Source organism: Bubalus bubalis, chromosome 8, assembly GCF_019923935.1.
Source record: "Bubalus bubalis isolate 160015118507 breed Murrah chromosome 8, NDDB_SH_1, whole genome shotgun sequence".
Classification (NCBI taxonomy): domain Eukaryota; kingdom Metazoa; phylum Chordata; class Mammalia; order Artiodactyla; family Bovidae; genus Bubalus; species Bubalus bubalis.
This window is the reverse complement of record NC_059164.1, coordinates 70,275,530-70,300,924: the sequence shown is the minus strand read 5'-3', so window position 1 is coordinate 70,300,924 and position 25,395 is coordinate 70,275,530. Positions and strand designations below refer to the sequence as shown.

At 39.2% G+C, this 25,395-nt stretch overlaps 1 protein-coding gene across 5 annotated transcripts in view; it reads right to left on the bottom strand.

Annotated features, from left to right (window-relative positions):
* Positions 1 to 25,395, bottom strand: part of C8H7orf31 (chromosome 8 C7orf31 homolog) — a 46,199-nt gene that overhangs the window by 14,831 nt on the left and 5,973 nt on the right. For 4 of the 5 annotated variants that reach the window (XM_044946728.2, XM_006055279.4, XM_044946730.2 and 1 more), the window contains exons 3-6: positions 18,854 to 19,030; positions 13,477 to 13,548; positions 11,340 to 11,369; positions 1,641 to 1,822 (exon numbers count right to left, since the gene is read on the bottom strand). In XM_044946728.2, coding sequence (XP_044802663.2) covers positions 1,641 to 1,822; positions 11,340 to 11,369; positions 13,477 to 13,548; positions 18,854 to 19,030 — 461 coding nt within the window. The remainder of the gene's footprint in view (positions 1 to 1,640; positions 1,823 to 11,339; positions 11,370 to 13,476; positions 13,549 to 18,853; positions 19,031 to 25,395) is intronic. The other variant, XM_044946731.2, reaches the window with a different exon arrangement.

Below are 25,395 nucleotides of genomic sequence, written 5' to 3'. Positions count from 1 at the left end.
GAGAATTTTAAGCATTACTTTACTAGCGTGTGAGATGAGTGCAATTGTGCGGTAGTTTGAGCATTCTTTGGCATTGCCTTTCTTAGGGATTGGAATGAAAACTGACCTTTTCCAGTCCTGTGGCCACTGCTGAGTTTTCCAAATTTGCTGGCATATTGAGTGAAGCACTTTCACAACATCATCATTTAGGATTTGAAATAGTTCAACTGGAATTCCATCATATCCACTAGCTTTGTTCATAACTATGGTTCCTAAGGCCCACTTGACTTCACATTCCAGGATGTCTGGCTCTAGGTGAGTGATCACATGATCGTGATTATCTGGGTTGTGATGATCTTTTTTGTACAGTTCTTCTGTGTATTCTTGCCACCTCTTCTTAGTATCTTCTGCTTCTGTTAGGTCCTGTATTGAGCCCATCTTTGAGCCCTGTATTGAGCCCATCTTTGGGCTGTTCTGTATTGAGCCCATCTTTGCATGAAATGTAGGGATTGAAAAAATTAATTTACTTTGATGATTTACCTAATGAGATCATAAAAATTTCAACTGCTTAGATATCCTATACATATATACATACATGTGTGTATATATATGTATATAGATATATATCTATATATACATTTGATATAGCTTTCATTACCTTTTATGGAATGATTCAGCATTCTATACACATACTAAAAACCATTATATATAGCAAAGTATGTAATAAAAATAGTAGCTGCTAACACAATCTCTGTTATCTATGAAGTAGGCATGAATGTTCCATTTTACAGATTGGGAAGTGGAGGCAGAGAAGCTAAGGAACTTTCCCATGGCCTGTGGTGAGTAAATGGCAGAGCCAGAATGCTACCCATGCAGTTGGACTCCCTAGTCCCTGCTCTTAAACACTCCACCATATCTTTCAAAATTTACTGCCTCCTAATACGATGCTGAGGTTGATATTGATCATGGCAGTATTCTCTTCTTAGATTGGGTCCAAATATTCATGTAGAGGAACTGCATTATAGTATAGTTCTTGGGTCTTACCAAAAGTCATTCAAGAAATATTTACCTCTGTCTGCCATGTACCTCTTTCGTCATCTACAGTTACCAGCCCTCTAGTATCTTGTCTTTCTCCATAGATTTATTCTCTATGTGTCTAGGATGGGATAAATTGATGGCTAGTGTATGAGCTTACTATCCTCTTTAGTGAAACATATCTGGGAAGACCCCAAGGTTTGCATCTGCGAAAAGACACTCCAGAGTGTTCAAAGGAATTGATTAAATTGATCTTATTACTTCCTGAGTCTTATTTCAATGATGATCTTTTCAGTTTTATCACAACAGCTACATGCATGTCTAGACTGAGCCTCTGAGCCAAATGTTGTCCTTTGTGCTGATCACTTGAGCGAGAATGAAATTTGTCAAAGCTAAACCATAGAAAGAATGGGAAGGAAATAAACATTGAAAATACAAGTAGAATACAAGCAACTAATTCTACATTTGGTTTCTGGTTATATCATAGGAAGCTCTGTAAAGAAAAGTAAAGAGCATCTGCAGAGAATTTAATTTAGTCTATAATGGGGTCCTTTGTTTAATTTTATTATTGAATAAACTTCAAATATAAAAAGAATGAATACTGTTCTGATTTGAAATCACGTTACCTCTTGTCTTCAAAACTGTTGTATCATAAGGCTTTGTTGGCACCGTGGGAGGGAACGGCTGTTGGGTTCGGGCTTTAATGCCAGTGTAGAGATCCTTGGGTGATGTAAAAGTCGGGAACATGGCTCCACGGGAGATGTGTGTATGGTAGGGGTGTTGAATTGGATACGGGGAGCAGATTTCCCTGCGATTTAGTTGAGAAAACAAAACAGAATAGAAAGAAGTACAATGGAAAACACTTAATCATCCAATATTTATTGGGACTCTCTCCTTGTGGCAGTACTGTTCTAATCCCTGGTGTATGACAGTGAGCCAAAGGCCCTATCCTCATGGAGTTAGCATTCTGGTGGAATAGATATCACAAAACATATGAAATTTTCTTAATTTTGCTAAATGAATAAAAAAATATTATTTTAAGAATTAATCTCAAAAAAAAGAATTAATCTCAAAAATATACAAGCAACTCCTGCAGCTCAATTCCAGAAAAATATACGACCCAATCAAAAAATGGGCCAAAGAACTAAATAGACATTTTTCCAAAGAAGACATACAGATGGCTAACAAACACATGAAAACAGACATCACTGAACATCACTCATTATCAGAGAAATGCAAATCAAAACCACAATGAGGTACCATTTTACGCCAGTCAGAATGGCTGCTATCCAAAAGTCTACAAGCAATAAATGCTGGAGAGAGTGTGGAGAAAAGGGAACCCTCTTACACTGTTGGTGGGAATGCAAACTAGTACAGCCACTACGGAGAACAGTGTGGAGATTCCTTAAAAAACTGGAAATAGAACTGCCATACAACCCAGCAATCCCACCACTGGGCATACACACCAAGGAAACCAGAATTGAAAGAGACACGTGTACCCCAATGTTCATCGCAGCACTGTTTATAATAGCCAGAACATGGAAGAAACCTAGATGTCCATCAGCAGACGAATGGATAAGAAAGCTGTGGTACATATACACAATGGAATATTCAGTTTAGTTCAGTTCAGTCACTCAGTTATGTCCGACTCTGCGACCCATGAATCACAGAACGCCAGGCCTCCCTGTCCATCACCAACTCCCGGAGTTTACTCATACTCATGTCCATCGAGTTGGTGACACCATCCAGCAATCTCATCCTTTGTCGTCCCCTTCTCCTCCTGCCCCCAATCCCTCCCAGCATCAGAGTCTTTTCCAATGAGGCAAATTTCGCATGAGGTGGCCAAAGTATTGGAGTTACTCAGCCATTAAAAAGAATACATTTGAATCAGTTCTAATGAGGTGGATGAAACTGGAGCCTATTATACAGAGGAAAGTAAGCCAGAAAGAAAAACACCAATATAGTATGCTGCTGCTAGGTCGCTTCAGTCATGTCCGACTCTGTGCAGCCCCATAGATGGCAGCCCACCAGGCTCCCCCATCCCTGGGATTCTCCAGGCAAGAACACTGGAGTGGGTTGCCATTTCCTTCTCCAATGCATGAAAGTGAGAAGTGAAAGTGAAGTCACTCAGTCATATCTGACTCTTAGCAACCCCATGGACTGAAGCCCACCAGGCTCCTCCGTCCATGGGATTTTCCAGGCAAGAGTACTAGAGTGGGGTGCCATTGCCTTCTCCCAAATATAGTATACTAACACATATATATGGAATTTAGAAAGATGGTAACGATAACCCTATATGTGAGACAGCAAAAGAGACACAGATGTATAGAACAGTCTTTTGGACTCTGTGGGAGAGGGCAAGGGTGGGATGATTTGGGAGAATGGCATTGAAACATGAATGCAAAAAAGCAAAATGGCTGTCTGGGGAGGCCTTACAAATAGCTGTGAAGAGAAGAGAAGCGTAAAGCAAAGGAGAAAAGGAAAGATAGAAACATCTGAATGCAAAGTTCCAAAGAATAGCAAGAAGAGATAAGAAAGCCTTCTTCAGCGATCAATGCAAAGAAATAGAGGAAAACAACAGAATGGGAAAGACTAGAGATCTCTTCAAGAAAATCAGAGATACCAAAGGAACATTTCATGCAAAGATGGGCTCGATAAAGGACAGAAATGGTATGGACCTAACAGAAGCAGAAGATATTAAGAAGAGATAGCAAGAATACACAGAAGAACTGTACAAAAAAGATCTTCACGACCCAGATAATCACGATGGTGTGATCACTGACCTAGAGCCAGACATCCTGGAATGTGAAGTCAAGTGGGCCTTAGAAAACATCACTACGAACAAAGCTAGTGGAGGTGATAGAATTCCAGTTGAGCTATTCCAAATCCTGAAAGATGATGCTGTGAAAGTGCTGCACTCAATATGCCAGCAAATTTGGAAAACTCAGCAGTGGCCACAGGACTGGAAAAGGTCAGTTTTCATTCCAATCCCTAAGAAAGGCAATGCCAAAGAATGCTCAAACTACCGCACAATTGCACTCATCTCACACGCTAGTAAAGTAATGCTCAAAATTCTCCAAGCCAGGCTTCAGCAATATGTGAACCGTGAACTTCCTGATGTTCAAGCTAGTTTTAGAAAAGGCAGAGGAACCAGAGATCATATTGCCAATATCTGCTGGATCATGGAAAAAGCAAGAGAGTTCCAGAAAAACATCTATTTCTGCTTTATTGACTATGCCAAAGCCTTTGACTGTGTGGATCACAATAAACTGTGGAAAATTCTGAAAGAGCTGGGAATACCAGACCACCTGATCTGCCTCTTGAGAAATGTGTATGCAGGTCAGGAAGCAACAGTTAGAACTGGACATGGAACAACAGACTGGTTCCAAATAGGAAAAGGAGTACGTCAAGGCTGTATATTGTCACCCTGCTTATTTAACTTCTATGCAGAGTACATCATGAGAAACGCTGGGCTGGATGAAGCACAAGCTGGAATCAAGATTACCGGGAGAAATATCAATGACCTCAGATACACAGATGACACCACCCTTATGGCAGAAAGTGAAGAAGAACTAAAGAGCCTCCTGATGAAAGTGAAAGAGGAGAGGCAAAAAGTTGGCTTAAAGCTCAACATTCAGAAAACAAAGACCATGGCATCCAGTCCCATCACTTTATGGGAAATAGATGGGGAAACAGTGGAAACAGCATCAGACTTTATTTTTCTGGGCTCCAAAGTCACTGCAGATGGGGACTGCAGCCATGAAATTAAAAGACGCTTACTCCTTGGAAGGAAAGTTATGACCAACCTAGATAGCATATTCAAAAGCAGAGACATTACTTTGCCAACAAAGGTTCGTCTAGTCAAGGCTATGGTTTTCCCTGTGGTCATGTGTGGATGTGAGAGTTGGACTGTGAAGAAGGCTGAGCGCCGAAGACTTGATGCTTTTGAACTGTGGTGTTGGAGAAGACTCTTGAGAGTTCCTTGGACTGCAAGGAGATCCAACCAGTCCATTCTGAAAGAAATCAGCCCTGGGATTTCTTTGGAAGGAATGATGCTAAAGCTGAAACTCCAGTACTTTGGCTAGCTCATGTGAAGAGTTGAATCGTTGGAAAAGACTCTGATGCTGGGAGGGATTGGGGGCAGGAGGAGAAGGGGATGACAGAGGATGAGATGGCTGGATGGCATCACTGACTCGATGGACGTGAGTCTGAGTGAACTCCGGGAGTCGGTGATGGACAGGAAGGCCTGGCGTGCTATGATTCATGGGGTCGCAAAGAGTCGGACACAACTGAGCGACTGATGTGATCTCATCTGATCTGATATTATAATATGTGAAACAAATCGCCAGTCCAGGTTCGATGCATGAGACAGGGTGCTCAGGGCTGGTGCACTGGGATGACTCAGAGGGATGGGATGACCCAGAGGGATGGGGAGGGAGGTGGGAGGGGGGTTCAGGATGGGGAACACATGTGCACCTGTGGCGGATTCATGTCAATGTATGACAAAACCACTGCAATGTTGTAAAGTGACTAGCCTCCAATTAAAATAAATAAATTTATATTAAAAAATAAATAAATCATAGTGAATTCTTTATCATTGCATATATTTTGCTACTGATATAAAAATATGAAGTGGAAGATGTATGAATTTTGTAGTTTTTGGAACACTACAGGAAGAATTTCTAGTTGCTTTCCATTTCTGCATCTTATTTTTAGAGAATGCCCTTACTTCATTTTATGGAATCCTTTTAGGCATTCAGTTTCAACGGGCAAAATGATCCCTTCCCATCTTGGACTCAACCAGGCCATCTGTTTCTTTAAGCAATCAATCAACAAAATATACTGCCTGTTTATCTACACAGCGTACACAGTACTGTTTAGAGATCTAAAAGCCAAAAATAGCTAGTATACCGAATGAAAAAAAAAAACCCAACAATTTAAAAAGACAACAGGGATACAATTTTCTTCTCATTTGAAGAATAAGCAGAGTTCTTAAAAAGAACTAGCAGAGGTTTAAAAAAACCTGTGTGAGAGTTATCTAAATTAGAGGAGAATCAAAATTAGGAAGTCCAAGGAACAAAGAAGTGTTAGTAGAAAATACAGTTTTAAAACAGGCTGAAATCTTCATCTCGAATTTCTAGTCTTCAGAACTATGAGACCATAAATTTGTTTGTTTGTTTTTTCCCCAGCAAATATAACCAGATAATTCAGACCTCCAATAGAGCATATGCAAACTGAATAGAAAACACGCTCCAGGAGTACAGGTGCTCTGCGCTTTTATGGGAGAAGAGCTAGGGAAAGGGTTTGAAAGTTGAACTGCATTTCTAGTGCTCACAGTGAGAACTCACAGAAATTATGGGAAAGCTGTGTGATGTCTGTATTTACCAGGCTGAAATAAATGTATAGGTTATGCCACAAATGTTTATGTGAAAGTCTTGTAACTGAGATTTTTCTATCACTATTTTCCATCTAAGTATTGGAAGGATTTATATAATAGCTTTTGCAAGTTACTATGGATGGTGTGACTATGAAAGAATGAGAATAATTTCTATAAGAAACATTTTAAAATGTCTCATTGCTTTTGCATCATAGGACATTTTTCAGTAGCAGTCATTTTTGGTTGGTTTGGCCATCTGTTCTCATCACCCTGATGCAAACCTGTACTGAATTCAGCAGCCCTGGCATCTTGGTGGGCTTTCTGAAATACCTCATAGCTTCAGATTCTTAACAAGTTCCTGGTCTCTTATGGACACCACAAGAAGTTAAGATTGATTTGTAAGAGAAAAAGCCTGGACTTCAGGCATAAATCATTTCTGAGGCCAGTCATCTATTTTTGTTTTTGTGTAAAGTGATCTGGTTTTCTTGCCCTTGTGGCAGGCTCTCCCATTTGAACACACTTTTGAATTTGGTATAGCATTATTTTATTGCTAGCCACTAAACACTTTTCCAGATTATAAGTGCCATATCATCTACTGGACAGCTTGGAACAAGGTATAATGTCATCAAGTCTATGATGACATGAGAACACAGAATCAGGACATTCCTGGATTCCAGCTAACTGATGTCCCTGGGAATCATGAAGACACTGAAGTAGTGACTGGTCTTTCACTGTAGCAATACTGGTTGTACTTCATTTTACATGCTATGCAACGATTTTCATTTCTTCTAGATAAATATTTCCAGTGTCTGCTTCAATGGTTCTATAGTGAACTGTGTCCCTTTGTAAGAGGAATTAATTTCTTACCATTATGCTTGAAAATAAGTGAGCATTTAATGTTTGAGCAAATAAAGCAGGAACAAATATGTTTGTGTTCATGGAGAGTGTCCAGTCTACTTGAGTCAAGAAAGGCTGGAGTTTCCTGTAGGCTAGTAAAACCTATGTTCTAAGGGGGGGTTTTGTTCAAGGCACATGCAAAGCCTTGAGGGCTTGGCTCATTCACCTTCAGGTAAGAGCACTCAGGAAGCAGGGGACCTGGATGAGAAACAAAGAGATCCTAGGGACAGTGAGGAATGAATGAGAAAGGCTGGGCTTCTAATATTGTCCAATAGCCAGGGGACCTGAGTCATAAAACATACTGGGAAGATTGGTTAATGGAGTAAATTGAATGCAGTAATTGTCTTAGTGCTAATTAACTTTTAATGTATGCAACTTTTCTGGGTAGAAAATTCATTTTGATTCTCCTGGGTTCTTTCCAGGATGTGCCAGGTTGAGCTGAGGGGTAAGAACCAGTGGGAATGTGCAATTAGTGGGATTAAATTTGGAACTTCCGTTACCATTTCCCATGGACTTGATGGGTTTAAGGAAATGTGGTTATTATATTTATTATTATTATAAATATTTCAAAAAACGGTCCTATCTGCTCCCTGTTCCTAGAAAATATCCCAGTAGGCCATCTTGGAAGGTCCTCAGACATTGTAACTGCTACATGAGTAGGAATTACACTCAGAGAACTTTGCCTTTAAATGCTAACTACAATGATAATAAAACACATGCCAGGCCCTCTGCTAACTGCTTTATCTACATTCTTTCTGAGAGAATAATCTGCTGATAAGTATTTAGCTCCAGGCCAGAGGCCAGGGCAAGGCGACCCCATGTCTTACTAATTTGATATTGGTAAGAACTTCCTGAACAAAAGTCATTACATTTCTTTTCATTATATCTTGTTTTTGTCACAGAGACACCAGAAAGCAGAGATTAAGTTGTTAATTTAGAAAATAAATTCCAAAGGCCAAGAGTTTGTTGTTGTGCTGTGTGTGTGTATTCAGTTGTGTCCGATTCTTTGCAACCCTATGGACTGTAAATCACAAAAAAGAATCACAAGAATTCGATAAGCTTTTTCTTTCTGAGATTGATCCTCTTAATAGAAAGTAAAATCGAAAAATGTGTATCTGTAGTTCTTAGGATCTTCTGGTTTTGGGTGTGGCCTGGATTTTGGCTTTGTGTAGAAGGGGTAAAAGTGGGACTAGGAAGGCAGAGAGGGGCCCCCATTAATTTTCATCACTTAGGATTAAGGCAAAACTTTTTTTCCCTTCAGATTCTAGTAATATGTATTTCTTAGCAAACAGTATTAAGTTATATCCAGTAATGATTTAGGAAAATGTTTTTTACTTTTAAGACCTGAAAGCTGTGGACTCTGTGTTTCTTGAGTTGAGGTATATTATGGAATTTCATTTAATATCTTGTATATATGTTATTTTTGTTAGTTAAAAAATTGCAAATTATACCCTCAACTAAATTTTTCAAGTTGTAACCCATTCAAGTTTTGAGAATGTATATTTATTCCTTTAAACTAAGACTGTGTAGAAATTAATTATATTCCAGTTATATTGCTGCTGCTGCTGCTAAGTCACTTCAGTCGTGTCCGACTCTGTGTGACCCCATAGATGGAAGCCCACCAGGCTCCCCCGTCCCTGGGATTCTCCAGGCAAGAACACTGGAGTGGGTTGCCATTTCCTTCTCCAATGCGTGAAAGTGAAAAGTGAAAGGGAAGTTGCTCAGTCGTGTCCGATTCTTAGCGACCCCATGGACTGTTATATTAAATGATTTATAAATATTACTTTTCATTTTGTATCCATAAATAGAGAAGAAATAATTAGGAAAAGGCAGAATATCAAACAATCGCTTAACTACATACACATTTAAATAAAGGAATTCAGTTTCTCTTTGAATAATTCAGTTAGAGGCATGAGCTGTCTCTGGACTCAGTCTGCCCTATTGAGCAGGTCTACTAAGATTTTTATCAAAACACTACACAGCTCTTCCAAGGGTATGTTTGAGGAGTTGAGGTCAAAGGAAAAAGAGACTTTGGAACTTACCGGGCTATAAGGTCATCTGAGTAAAAAAATAAAACCAACAAAAAAGGACTTTACTTTTTGTTTTTCACGTTGCCACAAAGAGAATTTTAAAAGTCCAAAACAGAGGTCTTCATATAGTTGTTTTTTTAAAAAATAAAACCCCAAAGAACCTAGACTTTACTTTTAATAGCCTTTTGAGCAGATCTTTGCTTTAACTGAAATGCAATTCTTAAATGCCAGCTTAGCATTTCCAGTTAAGATTGATAGGAACTCTAACAGCATCAGGGACACCGAGCACTCAGATAGTGGATTCTAATACCATTCTCCATTGGAAGGAGCTGGGCTCCTTGGAGAAATGGCTGGTTCTAGAGCTGGGGCCACCCCACTCCAGTACTCTTGCCTGGAAAATCCCATGGATGGAGGAGCCTGGTAGGCTGCAGTCCATGGGGTCACTAGGAGTTGGACACGACTGAGCGACTTCACTTTCACTTTTCACTTTCATGCATTGGAGAAGGAAATGGCAACCCACTCCAGTGTTCTTGCCTGGAGAATCCCAGGGATGGGGGAGCCTGCTACGCTGCTGTCTCTGGGGTCGCACAGAGTCAGACACAACTGAAGCGACTTAGCAGCAGCAGCAGCAGAGCTGGGGCAGGACATAAACAGGATGAGCCTGGAGCATCTTGTACTCCAGAAGCATCTTGGAGCATCTTGTACTGCCAGAAAGTAAGGAAATGCTAAAACAAAAAGCCCCACAGTGATAAGTGATAAACTACTCAAAAACAAAGAAACGAACAGAAAAATAAACCAAAAACCCTCATACACAATGCCCCCAACACTAGGGGTATGGGCATAGAAGCCAACTGAAAGAGCTCTCGTGGCCAATTTGAATGACAAAGTAGTACAGTATTGCTACTGAAGTGTTGAGTACAAAATAAAATCCATGAGTCTATATTGGTTAAATAAGTGATTAAATAAATGAGGAGGAATAGACACATTTCCCTTACAAAACAATACCAAATAATTTATGCAGATACCCTGCCTTCAAGGAGGTGGAGTATAATTCCAGACTTTTAAGTGTGGGCTGCACATGGTGATTTTCTTCTAAAGAGTATAGGATGGGAAAGGGAGGAAAAAAAGGTTAACTGCACACTGGGGGAACCTCATAAATACTACATCAGCTAGGTAATCAAGGTTACCATCAACAGTGATAAGTTATGCATTGGATAGGATATGATGAAAATGGCAGTTTACCTCTGTGGTCCTCCTCCCTAAGATGTACTACTGCAATCTAATCATGAGGAAAACACCAGACAAATCCTGATTAGGGGACATTCTACAAAATACCTGACAGATAATCATCAAAACTACTGAGGTCATTTAAAGTATTTATTTTTATTTATTTGGCTGTGGCAGGTCTTAGTTGCAGCACCTGGGATCTAGTTTTCCTGATCAGGGATCGAACCCCTTTGCACTGGGGACACCGAGTCTTAGCCACTGGACCACTAAGAAAGTCCCCTGAGCTAATTAGAAAAAAAAAAAAGGGAAGTCTGAGGAACTGTCAGAGCCAAAAGGAGCCTAAGGAGACATGACTACTAAAGGTACTGTGGTGTCCTGGAGAGGATCCAGGAAGAGCAAAAGGACATTAGGGGAAAACGGAGGAAATCTAAATAATACTAATGCACCAGTACTGGCTCAGGAATAGGACAAAGGGGCCATGCTAATATAAGACGCTAAAGGGGAAACTGGCTCTGAGTAAATAGGAAATCTCTGTACTATTTTTCCCAATAATTTTGTAAATATAAAATAGTACTAAATTTAAAGGTTTACTTTAAAAAATAAGTCGGGAATATAATTGGGGGAAATCAGTAATGCTGTTATTTTGGACTTGTATCAGCCTCTTCTCTTGCCTGATTAAGAAAAAAAAAAAACTATGAAAAGTATAACCTGTCCTTACACTGTCTAAGACATATAGATGGCCAATATTTTTTTCTTGAGTATAACAGGGAAGGAAAATATAGTTGTCTACTTACCCTACTGTTGAACTAGGTGGTTTGGGCAGCCTAGAATAAAAACAGGAAACAAATCCTAATTTATATTAAGGACTTTTAAAAGCTCACATTTCTATTAGCAACTTGCTTAAGAATAAAGAAGTATCCCATTTGCAAACTACAGAGTCTTTATGATACTGACTGACTTTCCAGAACACTGAGTATTAACCAGACAGATATGATATTCTCATATCTCAGTTGTCTGTTGGTCAATTTTTTCCATTACGCTTATTCTAACTTCAGCCCCACTCACCACGCGTTCTGCATTTCTAATTTATTCTAATGATAATAGTGCTTTAGTTCTTACTGACTTCACGCTCATAGGCAGAGCACCGAAGTGCTCTGAGGTAGCCTGACACCATGCATGTGGTGCAATTACATGACCTAAAGTGACCTGAGTGTGGCCTGGTTGGAGAAAACATATAAGTACAGTGTGTGCTTTGCCCCTTTGCCCAGAACTGCTCACCTCTCATGAGAGTAAATGTTGCCCAGTTGCAGAGAGGCTAGAACAAAACTGAACAAGTTCTCAGAGGCATGCCTTTTCTGAATCACTTCACTATTAGAAGGTTGTGTATTTACTAACTGCTCTGAGCTCTACGTGCCAAGAAATAACACTGCAGCCCAGGGACAAAGTCCACACTAGAGAAGGACTGTCATCAACTTTCATTGGATTTCAGCAATTAGCTTCAGCCTATACAAATATTTCTGAAATAGTTCAGTTATGAAACATGAACAGAATGCTATCAGTCAATAGTAAAGGCAGTAAAATTGAATATACTGTTTCTTTTTAATATGTTCTTCTATTTAGAAAGTGGTACATAAGCCACGTAATTTTATCGGTCTATAATGTATTGTAAACACACAATCCACATGCACTTTAAAAGGTTTATATCTTTATTTGGACTCTAAGTTTGTTGGAACTAAAAAGAAAAAGCATGCCTTCCAGTTAAATTTCTGGTTGAGTAGGGGATAGAAAACAATGAATATAAGAATCTATGAGATAGAGAGCTACCAGATTGACTATTATATATGAAACATTAAATCAGCATTTAAGATTTTTCTTGTTTAGCTGATTTTGACAAGTACTTACCTAAAATTAATTTGATTAAACATGGAAAAAACTGTTTGTGTGTGTGTATGTGTATAACTGAAATCACTTTGCTATACACTTGAAACTAATACAACATAGTAAATGAACTATACTTCAATTAAAAAAACAAAATGGAAAAATAAGAATAAAAATTTAAAAAGAAAAGCTTTTTTAAAAATTCAAAGTTTGAAAGGATAAAATGAAAATAAAAAATGCTCAGAGACACGAATTCCTTGACCTGAACCTATCCATGATTTTACTGCCACTCTCTACTTTTCAGTTTATTAATCCCAAAGGGAAAAAGGCCTAGCAACCCCAAATTTCATAACTTTTTGGCTCCCTCTTGTGGCTGAACTCTATATTAATTTATCACCTATATTAATTTATCTCCTATAAACAGAACTAATAGTATTTTCATTTTTATGTCAGTGCTGTCAGTATTTTATCTGAAAATTACAAAGTAGGCCTTTGTAATATCTACAACAAACTATTTCAATGAGCAAAAAATAATATACTAGAAAATAATTCCTCTAAGCAAAGAGTAAATTAAGTATTCTTTATCCAAAAGAGAAACTTACAGAGTAATTTTATTAAGAGTTATTTGTAGATTGTCATCACAAACCACTTTCATAAAATTCTGATTAAAATTTTTATTGAGGGCACTGGGGATTTTTCTCTGACCCTCTTAAGAAATGTAACAGATTCTTATTAGATTGAATAAAAGTCAAAGGCAGGGAAATGGGTCAAGGAGACCTGTATGAATCTTTTTGAACATTACTATTCCATCTTTCCAATTTTTTTTTTAAATGCAACAAACTATCAGTAGGTTTTATTCTATTTTTATTCTTGTTCTTTTGGTCTTGGTTTCTATAATCAATGATTTCTATTTAAAAAAAGGAAGACTTTGGTTTTTCTAGAAGTTCCCTAGACTTGAGGAAAATTTGGGGACTTTTAAAATTTTGCATATAACTCATTTCCACTTAAAAATGTTATGTGATTTCACATAAGGAAAAGAAACCTCAAACTTACAAAGAATCATTTCCGTAGATGTCACTTTTTTTGTTCTGGGACAAATAATAAAATTGTTCAATAGGAAGCTTTCTGAAAAGAAAGAAAAGATTAAATTGAACATCTTTTTAATAGCAGTGTAATGGTGAGATAGTAAAAGATAAATAGACGAATATAATCATGTATACGTGGTAATTCAGTATATGAAAAGATGGCATTTTAAATCAGTGGGAAAAGGCTTATTTTTTAATAAACAATGCAGGAAAAATTCACTAGCCATTTGGAAAAAAGGATTTCAACTTCATACTATTCAAAAAGATAATTTCAGATGGATTAAAAATCTAAGGAACTGGTGAAAAGCATACAAATATTAAACAAATATAGGAATATGTTTTTTTCTTGGTGGTAGGGAAAACATTTTAAATAAGATTTTTAAAAACTCAAAAATCAAAAGGAAATTTGATAACATCAAACGAAAAATTTTTGAAAAGGACTTCCCTGGTAGCTCAGTGGTAAAGAATCCGTCTGTCAATGCAGGTGATGTGGGTTCGAGTCCTGCTCTGGGAAGATCCCACATACTGAGGAGCAACTAAGCCCATGCACCCCAACTACTGAGCCTGTGCTCTGGAGCCTAGGAGTCGCAGCTACTGAGCCCACACGCTGCAACTACGGAAGCCTGCGTGCCCTAGAGCCTGTGTTCCACAACAAGAGTGTGTATGTGTTAGTTGCTCAGTTGTGTCCAACTCTTTGCGACCCCATGGACTGTAGAATACCAGGCTCCTTTGTCCACGGAATTCTTTGTAACAAGAGAAGCCACCGCAATGAGAAGCCCACGCACCACAGCTAGAAAGTAGTTCCCACTTGCCAAAACTAGAAAAACGCCTGTGCCACACAGCCAGCACAGCCAAAATAAATAATAGAAAAAAATTTAAAAAAAGATACGGAGAATTTTTTAAAAAATTTAAGACAAGACAGTAAAAAAAGCTCAAATAAAACAAAGATTAGAAAAAATATTTATAATAGATACATATAGGGTTAATATCCAGAACATAAAGAACCAGTAAGCATCTATAGCTAAAAGACAAGCAATAAAAATGAGCAAAGAATAAGAACAGAAAGGAAATATAAATAGTCAAAAATAAGAAAACAAATGTAAGAAAAAAGTACTCAGTCTAATCAGAGAAATGCATTCTGATAATCAAGATAAACTTTTTATTCTTTAGATAGGCAAAAATTATACAGTTTGATAATGTTAGTACAGTTGGCTAAGAATATGGCAAAATGGATACTTTTAGATACTACTCTGGGAATATAAAGCATTTGGGGGATAAAATTAAAAATAATTCATATATTATGATCCATAACTTCTACTTAGAATTTTCCCTGGAGAAACATTTGTGTACTGAGTTCAAGGAAGCCTGTATAAAGATATTCACACATTTAGTTAATACAAAAGAAGAAAAAGAAAATACAAGAATGGCTAAATAATTTAATACATCCATACTGTGGAACACTATGAGAAATTTAAAGAATCAGATATATCCATACTTACAATCTTTAGATTGCAGTTTTAGGTTCATGGCAAGGTTGAGAGATTTGAAGGTAGAGAGATTATCAAACACCCTTTAACTCACACATGCTTCAGTTCAGTTCAGTTCAGTTCAGTCAGTCGCTCAGTCGTGTCCGACTCTTTGTGACCCCATGAATCGCAGCATGCCAGGCTTCCTTGTCCATCACCAACTCCCGGAGTTTACTCAAATTCATGTCCATCAAGTCGGTGATGCCATCCAGCCATCTTATCCTCTGTCGTCCCCTTCTTCTCCTGCCCCCAATCCCTCCCAGCATCGAGGCCTTTTCCAATGAGTCAACTCTTCACATGAGGTGGCCGAAGTACTGGAGTTTCAGCTTTAGCATCAGTCCTTCCAATGAACACCCAGAACTGATCTCCTTTAGGATGGACTGGTTGGATCTTAGCCTCCCCCATTATCAACATCTCTCACAAGAGTGGTACATTTGCTAGGATTGATAAACTTCCACTGACACATCATTATCACCTGAAGTCCATAGTTACCGCAGCCTTCATTCTTGGCACTTGTGATATTTTAATGTATACTGTAGTGCTGAACTCAGTATCTTTTGAACACCCATCCTACATCTCATCTACCCAATGTAGACTCCAAAATACTCGCTTTCTCAGTCTTTGAGATTGGTCCTAGAGTTGAGGGTTATTCCTACCCCACAAGAATGCTCACCAACAGAATCTCACAACTGAGGATGTTCTCAATTATGTAGACACTCTGTGGGCATCCGCCAGGCTTTCTCCAGTCACCCGGTGCTTTCTCAGTGGCTTCATGAACTAAATTATTACAGGGGCAGGAACAGAAGTTCTCATGTATGAACTCAGCAACACGAAACTCCTCTTCATCAAAACTGGCCTGGCCACATTTGAGTTTACCAGCAAAAGTTACCAATCCTAAGTAATTCATAGAGAAAAATCTCCCTGGGTGTACTAGTCACCCACCTGGTGGGTGGTTGACTACATTAGACCCCTGCATCATGAAAGATGACTTATCCTCACAGGAACCTTTAACTAAGGATTTCCCTTTCCTCCTCACTACATTGCTGCCAGTTACATCATCAATGGAATGTAACTGAATGCCTTATTCATGACACGATATCTTAAACAGTATTACTCTTGACTAAGGAACTCAATTTATCACAAAAAGAAATAAGCCACTGGTTGAACTGAAAAGATTCACAGGCCTTGCCATATTTATAGAATGCTAGAATAGCCTATTGATGATTCAGCTAGGGCTCAGTGTTGTCCTAAAGAGTGGCACATGCTCTGAACTGGTGACCAGTAAATACTTTCCCCTGTAGCCAGAATGCATGGTCTAAAAAGTACGGGGGGAAGTGGGAGTGATGCCCCTCACTGTTTTTATTACACTTGAGAAAATTTTTACTTCCTCCCCAGCCACCTTGAGCTTTGCTCATTTAGAGGTTAAGGGAGAAATGCTGCCACCAGATGACAGAGCAATGGTCCCACTGAACTGGAAGCTGAACTGATGATGTAATCTGGGGCTCCTTATGACTCTGGAGAAAACAGGCAGGAAAGAAGTATTCCAAGTAGGCTGGGATGATAGATCCTAAATATGAAGGGCAAGAAGACTGCTGCTATACCATGCTGGGGAAAAGGAGTATTTCTAGAACCGGGAGTATCTTTTGGACACCTCCTAACATAGCTCCCAGTGGCATAAAATTCATAGAATAGTGTAATAGCTGCACAAGGCAGAACCGCTAACATCTTAGTTTTTTTTTGTTTTGTTTTTTAAGATTTATTTATTTATTTCGCTGTGTTGGGTCTTTGTTGTTGTGCGGGGCTACTCGCTGGTTGTGGTGTGCGGGCTTCTCATTGCAGTGGCTTTTCTTGTCTCACAGCACAGACTCTCCCGCATGTGGGCTTCAGTAGTTGGGGTGCACAGGCTCAGTTGTTGTGGCCCATGGGCTTAGTTCCTCCTTGTCATATGAGATCTTCCCTGATCAGGGATCAAACTCGTGTCTCCTGCACTGGCAGGTGGATTCTTTACCACTGAGCCACCAGGGAAGCCCCAAGGGATGCTTAGAAATCTTTCAGGAACAAAATTTGGGGTTGCCCCACCAGGTAAAGGCTTCCCTCGTGGCTCAGACAGTGAAAGAATCTGTCTGTAATACAGGAGACCTGGGTTCGATCCCTGGGTCAGGAAGATCCCCTGGAAAGGGAATGGCAAGTCACTCCAGTATTCTGGCCTGGAGAATTCCATGGACAGAGGAGCCTGGTGGGCTACAGTCCATGGGATCACAAAGAGTCAGACACGGTTGAGCGACTTACACACACACACACACACACACCACACCAGGTAATAAATGCCTACGGGCTGAGGGCAAGGGAACTTGAAATATTTTTAAGAGATAAATATGATAATGATAACATTTAAATGATAAAAATGGTAATGTTTAACACAAAAGGGTGTGACAAGAACCGAATATATTAACCTGCATTTCTGAGTCAGGAGTGATTGACATTCTAATTGGAACAAATATTTCCTTTCCCAAGTAGGGCTGCATTCCGTAAGACACTAAGACTTCTTTCTCATAAGAAGCTAGTCTTTTGCTTTCTTTTTACACACTATTATTCTGAATATACTTCTAAGTCTTTTAGGATATTGTACATTTTTTTAATATACAAATTCTGGGGATCAGAACTATAAACTCCATGAAGAGCTATACCTTAATCTCAACAATGCTTGCTATATTCAAATGACTGAATAAATGAATAGCTGGAATGAGTGAATGAATGAACAGATGAAAAGAACGTGGACTATGGAGTTAAATAAACCTGGATTCAAATCCCCATTCTGAAACTTCATATTGTCTGACCCTCTTGTGTCAGAAGGAAAGGTACTAAACCTCTTGGGTCTCTATTGTAAAACCAGGATAACAATTTCCACTTTACAAAGATATTAAAAATCTATATTATATTAGAAAGTAAGTTCCATGAGAGGAGGGGCTTAAACAAATCTGTTGAATGAATTAATGAACTTGAGGTCCTATCTTCAATGTGTCAATATTTGCATCTTTCCAATTGGACTTTTCATTTGTCTGCTTTTTTACTGAGGCTTTCATAAGGCTACCACATGTCCCTACTGGTATTGTTTTCCTCTTTAGCTGTGGCCTATTTATTTATTTTAACTGCTTTAGAATAAAAAACTAGTTAGCTAGATTGTTAGTAAACTAGTTAGCCAGGATTGTTAGATAAAACAGGAGTAAGCGGGCTTTGTGTGGAGAAGCTTCAATGGATTTTGTTTTGAGTAAATTTCATACTTAGTAGTTAATGTGACATTTAATTTACTGCTCAGATTTTGTGTGTGTGTGCTTTATCTTCAGTTTTAACTGGCCTTTGAATAAATTTGCTGAGAGGGTAACTTTAAGACATAAACGATGATTGAAATATTTTAATACTTGAAAACAATGCCCATTAGATTCTAATGACTATAGATGGTTTTAAAAAAATAGAATTCAAAAGTCAACATTTGTAGAAATTAGGCCATCTATTTGCTCAAGCCAAAAAATTAATCTCTCTCAGGAATGTTACTTAGTTTTAGATAAAATATGATTAGCAAGGGAATTAGATTAATCAAAATTTTTGATCACATAAACATCTCTAAGGAGAGCAAAGATATTTATAACATATTTTTTACTGACTTCACAATTAGGAATTATATAATTAGTGTTCCCATCTGTTTCTTTCCATAAATAATAAAAGTTTAGAAGTAGATTTAAGTTAACAAAGGACTCACAACAGAAATACAGAAAATTGAATAACAATGACCTCTATGTGAGAGACTGAAAGTTCATTTACCTTGGCCAGATTTCTCCACCAAATCCATAATGCTGATGTCCTTTGCCCATGACTCTAGGAGGTTCACATTTCGGCCTGTGTTCCTCAGGGAGCGAAATGGGTATCATCCCTCCGTATTCCCTTTCAGCGCCCCATGGAAGCCTACAACATTGGAGTGACTGTCTGAATTTCTGATACCTGCACACAAAGAGAGATTTTTGAAATATTAATGGGTTCAGAGTGGAATGCTATGGTCTGAATGTTTGTATCCTTCCTGCCCCCAAATTTATGTATTTAAATCCTAATGTCCAATGTGATGATATAAAAAGGTGGGATCTTCAGGAAGTGACTAGGTCAGGAGGAGCAGTCATGAAGGGGACTAATGCTCTTGGTAAGAGAGATTCCAGAGAGCTTGTTAGCACTTCTACAATGCGCAAGTGAGCTAGAGAAGGACCTTGTTAGAAATACAAATTCTCAGGCTCCATCCCAGATCCAGGAATCAGAATTAGGGGGTGCAGTGAGGTTTTGAGCCCTATAATCTGTTTTTCTTTATTTTTTAATTGGAGGAAAATTGCTTTACCATGCTGCATTGATTTTTGCCATACAGTAGTGTGAATCAGTCACCATGTTATCTCTATATATATCCCCTCCCTCCTGAGCCTCCCTCTCCTCTCCCCATCCCACCCCTTTAAGATGTAATCTGTTTTAAACAAGCCCTCCAGATGATTCCTTTGCATGCTAAACTTTAGAAGTACTGCCCTATTCAACAAATTACCTTCCATAGAAAATAATTCTCCAATTGTTCCACCTTTTACAACTATAGCATTCAGTAGGTTGAAGACATGGAAATTTCCTAAATTGGCTGGTAGGGCTAGTCTCATCTTAAAAACTGGTAGTTCAGATGCCTTTCTCTGCTCTTTCTCAACAAGGGAGTGAAGGGCAAGGACACATATTCACTGTTGTAAAAATGCTTCACAGGAAGTACTCAGTGGATGTCTGTGAAATGAATTGCATGCCTGAGCGAATGAAAAAGGCCAAAGAGACTGATTTGTTTCCTGGACTGCTACTTATGACACAATATGAGAACTTTAGGCTAGGGAGAAGTCCGCACAGAGCTCTTAATCTGGCTAAAGACCTGCGTCCTAATTAGGAAGGATTTCATGTCTTCCAGTTTCCACTAATGGCAGTCAATTATTTAGACTAACCATCCCACTAAAAATAACTTAAAATGCTGGAAAAAGAGCTTTGGGGTTGGTGACCATGTGGAGGTGGCAGTGGGGCCCTCAGACTTCATGGAAGTTTCAGTGCCCCAATCCACATACCTTGCCCTATGCACCTCTTCCACCTGGCTGTTCTTAAGTTACATCCTCGTATAATAAAGCAGTAATCTGTCACCAAGAAATGAAAAGCACAACGTTCTAGAGAACAAAGAACAATGATTCATCACAGTTTCCCTAGCACAACAAAGAGGACAGGTCACTGCAGACAAAAGACTCTGGCACACTCACCATGGAATCCCCAGGATATGGCACTGTACCTTGCAAATCTATGCTCAATAAATAGTTACTGCAAGGTGGTTTTCCTTGAGAGCAGACAATGACATGATAATTTTAGAAAGGGGACCCACTGAACTTTGGGTCAAATTTTCTTGGAGAAGTTGAATTCTATTTTTATTTGACTGCTTCGATTTTCCTTGAGCAAACAACACAAAATGTTAAAAAGAAAAGCATCTTCTTAAAAGCAACTCATTGTTAACAAGACAGAAAGAGACACCAGGGTTCCGTAAGAGGGGAAATAGGAATCCAGAAAGGTAAACAAGCACTGCTGCTGCTAGTGCTGCTAAGTCACCTCAGTCGTGTCCGACTCTGTGCGACCCCATAGACGGCAGCCCATCAGGCTGCCCCGTCCCTGGGATTCTCCAGGCAAGAACACTGGAGTGGGTTGCCACTTCCTCCTCCAGTGCATGAAAGTGAAAAGTGAAAGTGAAGTCGCTCAGTCGTGTCCGACTCTTAGCGGCCCCATGGACTGCAGCCTACCAGGCTCCTCCGTCCATGGGATTTTCCAGGCAAGAGTACTGGAGTGGGGTGCCAAACAAGCACAGAAGCCACTTTTGCCCTTAAGGCAGTGCTAATTCTGGCAGATTTCATTTTTGCTTTAAGGACATTGCAGGGGGAGAAGTACAGAAATCAGCCAGGTGGGGAATCTAAAGGAAGCCATCCCTACCGTAAACTCGGACCCTAAAAGACTGCCCTCTCATGTTAAAGGTGAGTCAGGAAAAACCAGCTCTCATTTTCTCCCCAAATTTGCACTTGCCCATGACTTGAACTTGAATTTAAGTGGTCAAAGATAGATAGCATACCCCCTATTCATACATATGCAAGACCAACAGGATCCCCTTCTGGAGGAAGGATTCTTGGGTGAATCACTGTCTAGGATGAGTCCTAAAGGATGAGTAGGACTTTTCTGGGTGCAAGAGAGGGAGGACTCTAAGCAGGGGCAATATCATGGAAGAAAGTTGAAAGGTTAAGGAATTAAAAATTCCTGACAGTGTTGGCTCCAGAATCCTTCTTGGGGAAGATTGGCTTGTTTGATCAAATATTTTGTTAGGCCACTTGGAGAAGAGACAGAGACTCTGCAAGTACAGGTGTTGATAAGGACTCAAGCAACCCAAGATTTATTAAGCTGCTCAGCAATGGAAGGGATTTGGTGTTTCACTCTTGAGAGAGGAAGATGAGGGGAAAGGGAATTAGAAGGAGAGGAAGAAAAGAGACTAGCAGGATGCTAAGGGATCACAGTGAATGAAAAGCCATTGGGGGAACTCTGATGGTAGCTGGGATAAAGAACTTTTAAATACAGAAGCTATGGCTTATAAGGGACTCTTAGTTATATATTATATGGTATGATGTGATTCTTCCTTCAGACCCTTACCTGATCAGTGAAATTTACCAGGCTCACAAACGCTGTTTGGATGAGGTCTTTGGAGGAAAGTAAAAAATGACTGTTTCACATCTGGGTCAAAATGTTGTTGAACAGAAGCAGAATACGTGGAGCCGGTACCCAAAGTCAGTTACAGCCATCCCCACCCCATCCTGGGAATTTCAGTACATTTTGAGGAAGGCTTTGGGTTACCAGAATGTATGGAATAAAGATTTGAGCGGAACTTAGTTGAATCTCAAGGGCTGAAAAGACGGCTGAATTTTGGGCTATATCAGAAGAGCTGATACAGAATATTGAAATCTGAGGCACAGTAGAGAAGAGCTGCTTGAGAGGGGAAGCAAGTGAGGAAGACAAGGGTAACACCCTGCATGATCTCACGGGCCCTTTGGATGACACCTTCCGAGCAATGTGGACCCAGTTAGAAACACGGGAAGGAAACTCAGAGATACAGATGTGGACAGTGGAGCCGCTTTCTTCTCTGCACCCATGCCACTGGTTTAGTGTCAACCTCCTGCACAAATTTGCTAAAAGAAGAACTAACACTTGGGACTGTTATACATGGAATGTATTATCTCAAAGTCACTACATAGGGGTTGGCAAACTATGACCCACAGGCCAAATCCAACCTACTGCTGTTTTTGTAAGTAAAATGTTATTGGAATACAGCCATGACCATTCATTTGTATACTGGCTATTGTCTATGGCTGTTTTTCTGCTACAACAGTAGAGCTGAGTAGTTTGACAGAGACTGAAAGTGAAAAAAGTGAAAGTGTTAGTTGCTCAGTCATATCTGACTCTTTGCAACCCCACGGACTGTAGCCTGCCAGACTCCTCTGTCCATGGAATTCTCTAGGCAAGCTAGGGTCTCCCACATTGTAGGCAGATTCCTTACCATCTGAGCCACCAGAGAAGCCCTTGACAGAGACTATAGAGCCTTAAGTATTTACTATCTGGTCCTTTAAGAAAGAAGTCTGCCACCCCCTGCACCAGCTAGTCAAGGAGAATCTGGTGTCCGCTGATTTGGGGTACTGGAGAAGGGATGCAGGTATTCTGTTCTCAGACCTCTGAGCTATGATCTATGACTATAATCAATAGACACAGTGTGTGGGCATGACAAGTGAAAAATATTTAAATACATTTGATTAATGGCAACCTAAGCTTTAATATCTAAGTTTTTAAAAGTTACATTTAAATTAGATGAGTCAATTTCTCAGCATCTGACCCTCATATATTACACTAGCCTAGGAAGATGAGCCAGTAGAATATGTTAATCAATCATTTGAGTTGTCATTCATCTAAAACCAGTAAATTGCAGGAAACCATTTAAAATAAAAGGCAAAGCATAAAGAAGTCATATTTCTCTTTCACTGTAGGGTCTCATATCCCTACCCCTTAGCTTTAATATTAACAGAATTTATAGAAGGAACTAATTAAATGAAATATTAAAGTTTCAGTATTAAATAATTTTATAGCTTAAATAATACATGTCTCCTAAGCAAATAACAATAAATTATTAGTGTTGAAATCTGTAGCCACGTAAAATTAATGTTTACTTGTTTAAGAGAAAGATATGTTCCCTGTAGATAAACCAATATCTTTCTTTGGAGTCACTTTACAGGATTTTGATTTGGGGGACTGAATTTAGCCAATAACGATCAGAGGCATGATTAAAGGAAAGGCTAGAACAAACATATGCTTATTTTTTGACAGGAAGCTAACAGTTAAAAACAAAACAACAAACAAACCCCCAAACCTCAGGAATCAGAAAGCAATGGCATGAACACAGAAATAAAATGGAACTTGTAATTAAATCTTAAGCAATTCTCAAGACACTTCCTTAATTGATATTTATCTTCCTAATGGACTAGGAAGGAGATGTCAGCTGAATGGAAAAAGGAAGTAGGCATCTGTGATTTTGAGTATCTGTACCTGCCACTGTTAAATTTTCAACGGAAAAAACACAAAAGAATGCCACTTACTTATTAATATTTTTTAAGGAGATCAAGTGATTATACATAATAGTGACTAGTATAATTGTCCCAAAACATACCAGTGAAGAAAGTAACTGATGTGCAAAGATTAACTTGCCCTTGGTCACTGGGTAAGCCAGACCACAATCCTGGTTTTCATGTTGTGTTTCAGTGCTTTCTGCTAGCCCAGTGATTCTCAAAACAAGTTGAAAACTACTAAAAATGCAGATCCCCTAGATCCAATCCAGACCCAGTGAGTCAGAGTCTCTACAGATAGAGCTTGAGTGCAGGCTAAGACACTTTAGTGGCATCCAACTCCTTGCGACCCATTGGACTATAGCTTGCTGGGCTCCTCTGTCCATGAGATTCTCTGGACAAGACTACCGGAGTGGGTTGCTGGGTTGCCATTTCCTTCTCCAGGGGATCTTCCTGACTCAGGGATCAAACCCTTGTCTACTGCATCTCCTGCATTGCAGGTAGATTCTTTACCGCTGAGCCACTGGGGAAGCCCAAAGACAGAGCTTGGGAATCTGTATTTTCAGAACACTTGTCATGTTATTTTGATGTGCCCAGTTACCAGACTAGTGGTGGGTAACAACTTAGTTTCACTGTGCTGCCTATTCTGGAAAGAAAAAAAAAATAGGTGGATGAGAGGAAACAATTTTTCATCTCTGTTTAAATTGCCAAGTTAGTTCAAAACACATTATAATATTTAAAAAGCCATCCCCTTAAGTACAGCCACACTTAGAAAATTAAGCTGCTGAGAGCTAATACATTACGACTTGTATTCATCCTTACCATTATGAAGGTAATGTTCTTCATTGTTCTGTTTTGTTTTTGAGATACCTTGAGGTTTGAGTTGGGAGCCATATACCCTGAACCTGGTTTGGAAGAAGTAAGCCTCAGTGTGGATAGGGTAGTGTTACCAATGTTGCCCTGATGATACGTTCTAGAGAAGTTGAGGAATACTACTGAGAGAAAAGAGAACTTCTATTTCTGTAAGCTTCCCAGCTACTATTTAAAAGGGTGTTAAATGGGAGGGGGAGGTTCTGAGAATATAGGATCATCCTGGTTTTCCCATTTGGGGACTAGGAAAGAAAAAACTTCACATGGAATAAAGTGAAAAGCAAATTTTATTTATTAGGAACTAGGACATGGTTGTACCTAGATACTGCTTCAAATAATACCTTATTATATTTATAGGTAATTGAGTATATGCTGTGTTTAATTTTGTGGCCAGTTAAAGAAACAAAAAAATATTAATGACCCAGATAACCACGATGGTGTGATTGCTTACCTAAAGTCAGACATCCTGGAGTGTGAAGTCAAGTGGGCCTTAGGAAGCATCACTACGAACAAAGCTAGTGGAGGTGATGGAATTCCAGTTGAGCTATTTCAAATCCTAAAAGATGATGCTGTGAAAGTGCTGCACTCAATATGCCAGCAAATTTGGAAAACAGCCATGGCCACAGTACTGGAAAACGTTAGTTTTCATTCCAATTCCAAAGAAGGGCATTGCGAAAGAATGCTCAAACTACCGCACTACTGCACATATTTCACATGCTAGCAAGGTAATGCTCAAAATTTTCCAAGTTAAGCTTCAATAGTACATGAACTGAGAACTCCCAGATGTTTAAGCTGGATTTAGAAAACTCA